The sequence below is a fragment of the Nicotiana sylvestris genome, chromosome 2 (assembly GCF_000393655.2).
Source record: "Nicotiana sylvestris chromosome 2, ASM39365v2, whole genome shotgun sequence".
Lineage (NCBI taxonomy): Eukaryota > Viridiplantae > Streptophyta > Magnoliopsida > Solanales > Solanaceae > Nicotiana > Nicotiana sylvestris.
The window spans coordinates 80,746,539-80,757,667 of NC_091058.1; the positions used below are offsets into that span (position 1 = coordinate 80,746,539).

Sequence of the window (11,129 nt, forward strand, 5' to 3'; positions counted from 1 at the left end):
TTTTCAAAATAAGAAAAGATTACGGTCATACTGCAAACCTATACAGTATATAAAAAGTGCTGATAGATTCTTGTAGTGAAAAAGGCATGTTAAGATGATGGAGTATAGGCATTAGACAGTACTTGTGCCGGCTGACTACCAAAACTTAAACTAAAAACCCAACCCAATTGTAATCTGACCCACTAACCAAAAGCAAAAGCAAAAGCAAAGAATGAAAGACCTCCAAATGAAAAACAGAAAAGCACAAAATTGACCAAAAAATAAAGTACTACTCCTAGTTGGAAACCAAGTCACGTGTTGGTAATACGGTGGAAACAAAGAATGCAGTCATACGAAAAGACCCAAAACAAGGGTAGTAGTAGAAAAACAAACCCACATGAGCCGCTTCCCATGTGTTTATTGATAGGAGTCTTTGTTTCGCCGAAAGGTTAACATAACAGGAGAGTAACACTACTCTTCTCTCTCTCTCATACGCATTTTCAATTTACACGCACACTTGCCTCAACCAATCGCGCCTCACCACCGTCTCTTTCAATTCCTAATCTCTCTCATTTCGTCTCTGAATTTTCTTCGTCTGTTCAAACGACGTCGCTTAGGTCAATGATCACCTGCTCCATTTTCTCGATTCGCTACGCAATTCGGTAGTCTAGGGTTTTGAATACGATTCTTTCGGAGCTCAATTTTCTCCATGGATGGTGGTAATTCCAGCTCGGAGTTGTACCGACCATGTGTACAACAAGCACATAGTCTAAGTTTCGATGGAAGTACCGGAACATCCATGGGGTTACAAGGTTCGGAACAGTGTAGTTCCGTGCAGTATATGGACGATTTTCAGCTGGTCGGAGTTCCGGCTGCGGTCCCCGGAGGTGCTCCGATTACGGTAGCTGTAGATGGCAGGACTTCAGTTGCAAACGTGATCGGCGACGGCGTCGAGAAGCGGAAGCGAGGGCGGCCGCCTCGTTTCCACACGACGCTGGCAAAACCTCCGCCGCCAAAGAAACCGCGAGAAGAGGACGAAGATGTTTGCTTCATATGTTTCGATGGTGGTTCTCTTGTACTTTGCGATCGCAAGTAAGTGAAGCTCGTTTTTCACTCTCTAGCTTCCATTTTGAAGTGCTCTTATGCTTTTCGGATGTGAAATTTACTTCAATTTGAGCTAAAAGTATTGAAAGAATTAGTAGTGCTTCACAATAATGGTAATCTTTCTTTGAAAAGCATAATTGTGTTAATGCTGTTTCTTTAATGGTTAGGGGGTGTCCAAAGGCATATCATCCAGCTTGTATTAAGCGGGATGAGGCATTTTTTCGCTCCAAGGCAAAATGGAACTGCGGTATGTGTTCTCTTACTTCTTTACTCACATGAAGAATCTGTTCAGCTCATATAGTTCTTTGGTTGCTAGGGTTGTTTATACTGTATTTATTTATTCTCATGATGGTTTAATATAAATTTGGAAATTATTTTGTTTCATGCTAAGAGAGAACTAGTAAATGACATTCTATTTTAGATGGAGAGAATTTTGGATTATTGAGCATCGTGCATTAAGGCGTATGGGTTGCATGGCATAATTCATGCTGTTACATTATAGAAATAAATGTAATGACATGCCTTAACTGATAGTTCTAGAACGAGTCTTGAATGTTGTACATTACAATTTTGTGACTAGAAGAGGTTTCAGCTGCAAACTTCAAACGTAATATTGTTGCTGCATATTGAGAATTTTGATGGGGACATGTAATACACGCTGCCCCATCATTATGTTATGTTTCTTCTGCTCATTGATATCCTTCCTGAAGAACAGAAATATCTTTGGATGCTTTTCTTATTCACTGTCCTTTCTTGAGATAAATATGAAGTCCTAGATTGCTACTTCCACAAACTGCCTATGGTTTTTACGGGCAATCTTTCACACCATGTGTGGGTATTCCTATATTAGTAAACAAGCTCATATAATTGCTAATAACCTTCTCTCCCTCCCTCTCTCCTTTTTCCCTTTCTTCCTGCATTGCACATATTTCATCAAGAGCATCTTAAAAATCTATTTCTTTGGGGTAGTCTGTGTCCTACAGAGAACTGAGAAGAAGGGGGGGGGGTTGTGTGATTGTTCTATTATAAGGGGGGCTTAGGCAATTGGAATAGAATAGGACATCACGAAAAGTAGTATGGAAATGTAACTAAGTTGGGAGCCTCTTGGAAAAAAATCATTATTATGTTGCTTAGAAAACTTTGCTGTTAAATCCAGTTTTTGGTATTGATTAATGTACTGCCTGAATGATGCTGCAAGCGGTGTAAGTATTCATTTAAAAATTTGTCTCCGTATGTCATAGTTGATACATTCGAGGACAGTTGAGGAGGTTTGGGATATCAGGGAATTTTATATCCACGGCAGGGTTGGAACAGCAAAAAAAGATTCTGAAAATTTCAACTAGAAAATATCAAAGTATCAGAGTCTGCTAGTGCTTAATATTGTTGCTTTTATTTTTCACTTAGTACTTTTTCTTTTATTTGAACTACAAGAGATTTTGTTGTATTTTCTACATGAAGCATGTGATCAACACCAATGGCCCCAGAATGATACAGCACCCTTATATTACTTCTGTTTTCAGGTTGGCATATTTGTAGTGTGTGCCAAAAAGCTTCCCACTACCTGTGCTATACTTGTACGTATTCATTGTGCAAGGCATGTACAAAAAATGCTGATTACTTGTGTGTTCGAGGAAACAAGGGTTTTTGCTCGACGTGCATGAGAACTATCATGCTTATTGAGAACAAAGACCAAGCAAATAAGGAAATGGTATGTCCAATGTACTGTAAGATCTCAATAGGGATGCTTAATTTTGCAAGTGATTATCATATCTTGTTATTTTCTCTGTGATAAGGTTCCTGATTGTTTACTTTGAGTAAGATACATTCTCCCAAGAATGATTAATGCCTTTATTTGTGGAAATGGAGGATCAGGACACAGTCTGGTTATCAGTTCTATCTTTTGTTATAGAGATAAACCTAGAAGGTGCCAAGTCAAATATATCTTTGGTAAGCCAAAGCAAGAAGGATCTATAGAAAGAGAGAAGAGGACCAGTTTAACTGTGAATAAACAATTTGTTCTTCGAGCACTGATCTTATGATGTCTTTCCAGATTACACATAGTTTTTGCATGAGATTTTCATGTTTAATTCTATTATTGTGTACTTATCTTTTCTTTTATCTCCTTAAAGTAATCTTGGGCTAAGTTTTGACTGTTCATTATACTTCATTTGATTTACCTAAAAACTACTCAGGTTCAGGTAGATTTTGATGACAAAAGCAGCTGGGAATATCTCTTTAAGGTGTATTGGGTAATCCTAAAGGAAAAACTATCATTAACACTCGATGAACTTCTTCAAGCTAAAAATCCATGGAAAGAATCAGATGCAGTACATGGTAAGCGGCAGCTAATGCCTTATGGTCATTATGTTGCAAATGATGGCAAAAGTGTTGCAGGCAAGTCATTTGACTATATAGAGCAGAAGAAACCCATAGAACCGTTAGAACTATCTAAAAAGGATCCTCCAACTGCTGAAATCCGAGCAGTTTCAGACTCTGGTAACGCGAGCATTCTCAGTTCTACTCCTCTTTTAGAGCTAACCAAGCCTGTTCAAGAGTTAAAGGTTCAGAATGAAGATTGTTTGAGGTCAAAACAGGAAAGCACTGTTGCGGAGACATCAGTGAACGGATGCATGGAGTGGGCGTCAAAGGAGCTTTTGGATTTTGTTGCACATATGAAGGATGGTGATACCTCTGCTATATCTCAGTTTGATGTCCAGGCACTTTTGCTCGACTATATTAAGAGAAATAATCTTCGAGATCCTCGAAGGAAGAGCCAAATAATTTGTGATTTGAGGCTCAAAAGCCTTTTCGGAAAGCCACGCGTTGGCCACATAGAAATGCTGAAGCTTCTTGAGTTTCACTTTTTGATAAAGGAGGAGTCAAAGAAGAGTGCTTTTATACCAGCTGGAATTGTCGGAACAATGACTAGCCATGTGGAACCTGATGATAGTAATGATATTTCTTCATCTAAAAAACGTAGAACTCGTAAAAATGGTGAAGTAAAAATGACCCAGATTAATCTGGATGAATATGCTGCAATTGATGCTCACAATATAAACTTCATATATTTGAGGCGTGATTTGATGGAAACTCTTGCTGAAGATGTGGAGAAGTTCCATGACAGAGTTATTGGGTCAGTTGTCCGCATAAGAATACCTGGCAACGATCAGAAGCAGGAAATCTACAGGCTTGTCCATGTTGTAGGTACAAATTGATCATGAAGCTTTTTAACCACAGTATGTAATGTAATCTTGTTCTAGTTTATGGAGCTTGTGGTTCCTTTAATGCAGGTACAAGTAAGTCATCTGAGCCATATAAGATTAGAGATAAGACAGTTGATGTATTACTTGAAGTATTGAACTTAGACAAGAAAGAAGCCTTATCCATTGATTCTATTTCAAATCAAGATTTCTGTGAGGTAATTAAGATACAACACATTTCCTTGTTCATCTATTTGTGAATTGCTTCCTCTTACTATGACATTGTTAAAGAAATCTTGCTTACCAGTACATATTGCAGCAGATAAGGTGATATTCATCTTTATTGTTCTGTATTGTAGCTCAATCTTGTGTAGTGTTTTTCTTGGGCTGCTCATTTTCACATTAGGCCGTGCTAGTACTTTTTACCTTAAGTAATGTAGCACAAACAACAGCTGTATTGGCATCCTATAGATGAAATATATACCATGTAAGCTATGACTGAAGGAACATTTAGCTCACACAGGCCCGGGCAGTTTTGCATGTAGCAATTATAATTTTTGTGAATTAGTCCATTTAATGTGAATATATGATGCACTCAGATATGAGATGAGATCGTAATACTGGGAACTTGAGGATGGAATTGTAAGGGGATCATGAGCAGCGTTGAGTACGTTCCATCTGGTCTTAGGTATTCGGCGTATGATTGTGAATTGAGAGAGTTTTTTCAGATGCAGCTTTCATAAATAAAGCACTTCAAAAGTTACCCAACAAGTATTAGATGTGAATTTGAAAAATTAAGTGGGTTTGTTAGTTGCATCGAGGGAAGAGGACTGGGTTGGAGGTGGATGTATTTTTAGACCAATCAGCCTCTTGGTATCACCTTTTACCCTTCTTACCCATTCAAGCTGTCTGTCTGGTACTGATACATGTATCGTAAATGTAAAAAACTAAATTTAGTTGCATTGAGGGGATGAGCTAGTTCGAGATGGTTGTATTGATGGAGTACCAATCGGCCTCTTGTTATCACTTACCATTGCAAGCGGTCTGTCTGACATTGACACATGCCATGATATGGTGTCATTTTGGTGGTTTTTGGTATGACATGCGCCATATATGCTGTCTTTATTATCTTCTGCTGTTCTACAACCTGGGAATGGTCTGGCAGCTTTTCTTGCTCGATGTTGAATTTAGTCAATCAGCATGTGGTCATGAGATTCTTTATGTAATAAATATTGCATGCATCTCTGAAGAGAGTGGCTTGGCCAAAGATTGCCCCATGAATGAATCAGCACCCTTGTTTTTTGCTTTGGAAGGTCTAGAGATTTTTATTAGACTTGAATTTTGTGCTGAAGTGGCCTATATGAAGGAAATCTGTTTTTTTCTTGTTATGTTTTATATTTTGTATCTTTCCTTGTCTTCTGTAACATTGCGATGAATGGCAAGCTGAGTTTATTTTGTCAGCTGCTGACGATGAAATTCAGGCGCATTATGGGAAAAGCTTATTTCACATTTTACAGAAATTGTACATAAATTGCTATTCTATCATAAAAAAGTTTCCACTTCTAATTCTGGCAGCCCTTTACACAGAATTTCATCTTTTCAAGGGTCTAGGTTTCCAGTTGTTTCAGCATGATTTTGTGGGCCTTATGTGATTGCGTAATTTTGTCATTTCAGGATGAATGCAGAAGACTACGTCAGAGTATAAAATGTGGGCTTGTGAAACGGCTTACTGTAGTAAGTGTTCAAACCTGAGTATTAAAATTTTTGCTATGGTAAATGAAAATTTTCTAATTTAAATGACCCTCTAATGCAGGGTGAGATACAGAAGAAAGCTATGGAACTCCGGGCAGTAAAACTCAATGATGTATGTCAATTACTTTTGCTGTTCATTTCTCTTAATAGTGATTTTGGCTTCTCATCTCCTGAAGCTAATTTACTATTCTTTCCTTAAAACTTGTATGACCTGACTCTATCTTTCAACAGTTCTGTATTTCTAGGTCCTGTCCTATTTTCACCCTGTTCATTAGTATCTCATTATGGCAAAGATCCCATTATTATAAAATTTATGAGAGGTGCCTGTGAGACTTCTGAATTGGCAAGCACATTCTCTGCTGGTTAATATAAATTGGTACTACCTCTTCTGCATCTGCTGCAAAAAACCACCGTGCTTTTCTCCTTGTGGAATGGATGGCTTGTTCTTTCTTCATAAAGTAGATGTAGTAGTCTGAATCTGAGGGTACCGGTTATCTTTGTTATTCTGAACTCAGTAGAACAAAGAGTCTTGCAGAAAGGCAGGTTACTCATGACTTGATGCACTCTCAATTGGAGGATTATTTAAATTAATTGGAAGACACCTTTTCTTTGAGCTTATAGATTCCCTTTCTAGTCCTCGACCTTTGATCAGCAAATTTATAAGAGAAGTTTGAGTAGTAATCATGTTAGATATTGGTAGATATACATTTAATATAATAATAATAATAATGATAATAATATAGAATATGTAAAATAGGCATAACTTGATGCAAATATGTTATACCAACAAGTTTGACAAAAGCGATCTTCTAGTGGTAAGAGCATTCCACTTCCAACCAAGAGTGGGAAATTCAAGTCACCTAAGGGAAAATGTTGGAAAAACACTGTTGGCTCTAAATAAGGGGGTGAGGGATGGGGTTGACCAAGTAAAAGAAAAGGATATATCAAGGAAAAAGTGTTAGACAATTGTAACATTTCATAGCGTTCTTGGCATTGGAGGTGGATATACGTCCTGCGTAGAAATTCAAACATACAGAATAAAGTAAATCTGAATTTAAAAAGTAAATATAAAAATTAGTGATCTGTCAAGAGGTCCATTTTGTTTTAGTGTCCTTTATTTTGTTCATGATCTTTGTGTCAAAGGTTTCAAGAAGGTACCACACCAAAAAGGAAAAAAGGAAAATGTAGAGAGATTAACTGCGATGAGATGGTAACTGATCATGCATTGTAGTGTGAACTCCATAAGTATATGCTGCTCTTCCTCAGAACATTACAAATTGTTAGCTGCTATCGCGGAACTGTTACGTTTTTGCATTAAAGATTGTTATAAATATGGTGCTTTTGATGTGCTTGTGCTTATTTATTTTAAAATACAGTCCCTGGAAGCAGAGATATTGCGCCTCAATCATCTTCGTGATAGAGCAAGTGAGAAGGGGCACAAGAAAGAATATCCTTTGTCGAAGCAATATGCATTGATAGTTCTTAACATGCCAAAATCAGATTTGATGCCTCAACTGAAAAAGCTGAGGCACCATTTGATATTTATAAATTTTTCATTTTGTGTATTCATTAACTGGAGAACATTGACCTTGAGCATGATGACTTCCTTGACAATTCTACGCTCAGAGAATGTATAGAGAAGTTAGAGCTTCTGAAGACACCTGAGGAGCGCCAGCGGAGGCTACTGGAAATTCCAGAAGTGCATGCTGATCCAAAGATGGACCCAGATTATGAATCTGAGGGAGATGATGGAGGATCCAATTACAAGAGAAAAGGTTTATATCTTTTTGTTTCCAGTAACTCCGTGGGTGTTGCTAAACTTTTTTCCCTTTTTATTTGTGGGATGGGGGTTGGGGATTGGAGGTGAGGAAGAAATAAAATGGTTGCTTATTGCTGATGGAATATAATGCAGTTGAGTATCTGGCACCAAGATGCACTAGAATTAGTAGAAGGGATGAAAAACTTATGTCTTCAGGAAGTCTAGGTAAGATAAAGATTGTACTATGAAGTCCTTCAAAAGTTGGTTTAGCGTCAGCTAACTAAAGGGTTTTCTTGTGTTTATCCAGCTAAAGAAGAGGGATCTATCATGGCTCGATGTAGAATGAGTGAGAAAAGAGAAGCTTGTGGATATAATATCTTGGACAAGCTAGGAAATCGACTTACTGCTGAACAGGCCGTCGATAGGTCTGGATCTGAAACTTCAATTGCTAGTTTCTCTACGGTGAACTTGTCATCCACTAACAGTATTGAAACTGACAAACTGTGGCATTACCGAGACCCTGCTGGTAGAATCCAAGGACCATTTTCCGTTATGCAGTTGAGGAAATGGAATACATCAGGGCTTTTTCCTCCTGAAATGAGGATATGGACAAATCATGAGCATGACGACTCGATACTTTTAACGAATGCGTTAAAGGGGCTTTTCCATAAAGAACCTCAAGTGCATGGTCAGACATCAAGCCAGTCACAGGAACCAGCTGCCTCGGATAGTAGAACTAGTGTTAGGTGGTCTGAGACTGCTACTGGCTCAGGGGGAGAATGTGGAAAAAGAGAGGCTCCTGGGCACCCCCACAAAGCAAATTATCATTCAAACGGTAACACAGAGTTTACGAGGATGAATGGGTTATCCCCTTCTTCTCCACAATGCTTGGATTCATTGAAGGGAAATAGTTCTTGTTCTGACAAACCCCAATTGTCGAGCCCTGTCCCTTCATCTAGTCAGCGGGAGGTGATTTTAGCTCTTCCGCGTCAGGAAAGAGGAAATGCAAATGATAATTGTCGTCCTGCTACAGATCATGGAACTCAGAATTCACGTGGAAGCGCAATGTGCCAGATAAATGATGGTTGTGGTCATAATACACAGTCTAATAGCCGGAATTTAGGCTCGTCTTTGGCGCAGAACCCAGGATCCTTTACCAGTAATAGATATACAATTAACCTGGATTCTGGATCTAGATTTGCTTCAGCTACCAAATCAAGTGATTCATTTGAACAGAAAGGAAACATGAGTCTTCCAGACCTACCTAGTCCTACTCCAGAGACAAGCTATGGTGAACTTGAAGCTCAGGCTGCTGAGAAACTGCTTTTGTTGAGTTCTGTTATTCCTGTTTGTGGTTCAGATAATCATGATTTGCCAAGTCCGACCCCTATTTCAGACCGTGAAACTCAAGGCGGGCATGCAGCTGAAAATAGAGAATCTGTTCCATCAAGTCTTCCTGTTCAGGAATCAGGCCATAATTGGAGCAGTGCTTCTAGTTCAGTGGTTGGTGGAGTCCAACTTCGCGAAATAGATGGATGTGGTAGAAGTTCACCAGCTGCAAAACCATCTATTGAAGAATGGGATTCTGGTATCGTCTCTGCTAGCGTCTCTGCTTCCTCACAGAAACCAGCTGAAGCAGTGGGTAATAATGTTGCCACACCTATGTCAAATGCAAACCAACTTACTGCAAAACCATCTACTGAAGAATGGGATTCTGGTATAGTTTCTTCTTCGACACTGAAACCGGCTGAAGCAGTAGGTAATCATGTTGCCTCACCTACTTCGAATGCGGACCAACTTACTGCAAAACCATCTACTACTGAAGAATGGGATTCTGGTCTTGTCTCCGTTTCCTCACCAAAACCAGCTGAAGCAGTGGGTGATCATGTTGCAACGCCTACTTCAAATGCCGACCAACTTAATCATACTTCCCCATCTCATCCAGTGTCAAACTTTTTTGGCGAGCCTATAGAGTTCAGCACTTTGGCTGAGGAATCAGTGTCAGACCTGTTGGCTGAAGTTGACGCCATGGAGTCTCAAAATCAAAATAATATGGGTTCCCCTACTTCTGCCATGAGGTGCGGTGAGGAGATGATATCTGGTTGCAGAAATGACTGCTTTAGCCCGATTGAGGAGCTGGGTCCTACACATGATCCTGTAAGAAGTGATGCCTTGAGCTCCACCGGAGATCAACAATTACCTTGTCAATCTACTGTGACGGATGAAACAGTTGGGGCATCTCGAGCTGATGCATTTGATCCATTAAGGAGGTCCGGTGGAAATTCATCTACGAGTAGTGAAGGAGAAACCAAGTCCGCTGATGTTTTGTTTTCCCAGGGGGACGCTGGGTCCAATATACCTTGTACCATTAGTCAAACTACTGCATTTTCTGCTATGGGTCGGAATACAGGGTTGGAAGGTATGACGAGTGGCCGTGGGGCAGCACCTGGAAACACGATATGGGGTGGACCAGTTCAGGGATATGCAAATGTTGGTTTTAGCAGCAGCATGGGAGCTGCATGGGGAAATTCACATATGAATCGAGGCGCCCCTTTCACTGGGAATCCAGTGTGGGATAGCCAGCGGAGGTATGCAGGGGAAAGGTCTGGTGGTCCGAGAGAGTGGGCTCTTCAAGGAGGAGAGTCGGGATTTGGTAGGGGTAGGTCATCTTGGAACAGACAGCAGCCATATGGTGGTGGAGGATACTCTAGGCCTCCTCCTAAAGGACAGCGAATTTGTAAATTTTATGAGAGTGGGCGTTGCAAGAAGGGGTCGTCTTGTGACTATCTACACCCGTGAAGGTGTAAACTGAAGGCAATTGCTTTCTTTTTGTATAATCAGAAATTCTTTTGAGTAAGAAATTGACGTGTAGCTAAAACATTATTATAATTTAACTGAAAAGTTTCAGTTAAAAATGGCAGAATGCAACTTTTTTCTTCCGGACCAGTGTGTTAAGTAGGTGAAATTTTCGTGCAGACCTAAATAGAATACTAATCTTTGAATACATTTCAACATGTTTTTGATAAGTACTATCGGCCATTTGTAGAAGCTGCAGCGGTGATCTTATAACCTTGTATTTTATGTTTACATCCCGAAGCGCGAGGTTTTGTTTTCAGAAGAATTGTTTGGAGTTGCGGACTAATTTGAGATTACAAAAAAATGAATGCGTAAATTTCCAAATCTCATTTCTTTCTCAGATAAGAACTGGTTAATTGACATTACGGAGCGTGGATTGTCTCGGTTGGTCCTCTAAAATTGTTACAAGTTGCGTTAACATTTGACCATCTTAGCTCGTGTGCTTTGCCACCCATAACTCGTGTACGTGTCCACCCAAG

At 39.5% G+C, this 11,129-nt stretch overlaps 1 protein-coding gene across 1 annotated transcript; it reads left to right on the forward strand.

Moving 5' to 3' along the window:
- The first annotated feature begins 392 nt into the window (after nt 1–392).
- LOC104237002 (zinc finger CCCH domain-containing protein 44) lies at nt 393–10,733 on the forward strand. Its single transcript, XM_009791063.2, has 11 exons — nt 393–1,071; nt 1,251–1,330; nt 2,604–2,791; nt 3,276–4,287; nt 4,374–4,501; nt 5,958–6,017; nt 6,097–6,147; nt 7,412–7,482; nt 7,656–7,810; nt 7,948–8,019; nt 8,102–10,733. Exons 1-11 carry the CDS (start codon nt 689–691, stop codon nt 10,591–10,593), a joined length of 4,692 nt encoding a protein of 1,563 aa, XP_009789365.1. The 5' UTR covers nt 393–688; the 3' UTR covers nt 10,594–10,733.
- The last annotated feature ends 396 nt before the right edge of the window (nt 10,734–11,129 follow it).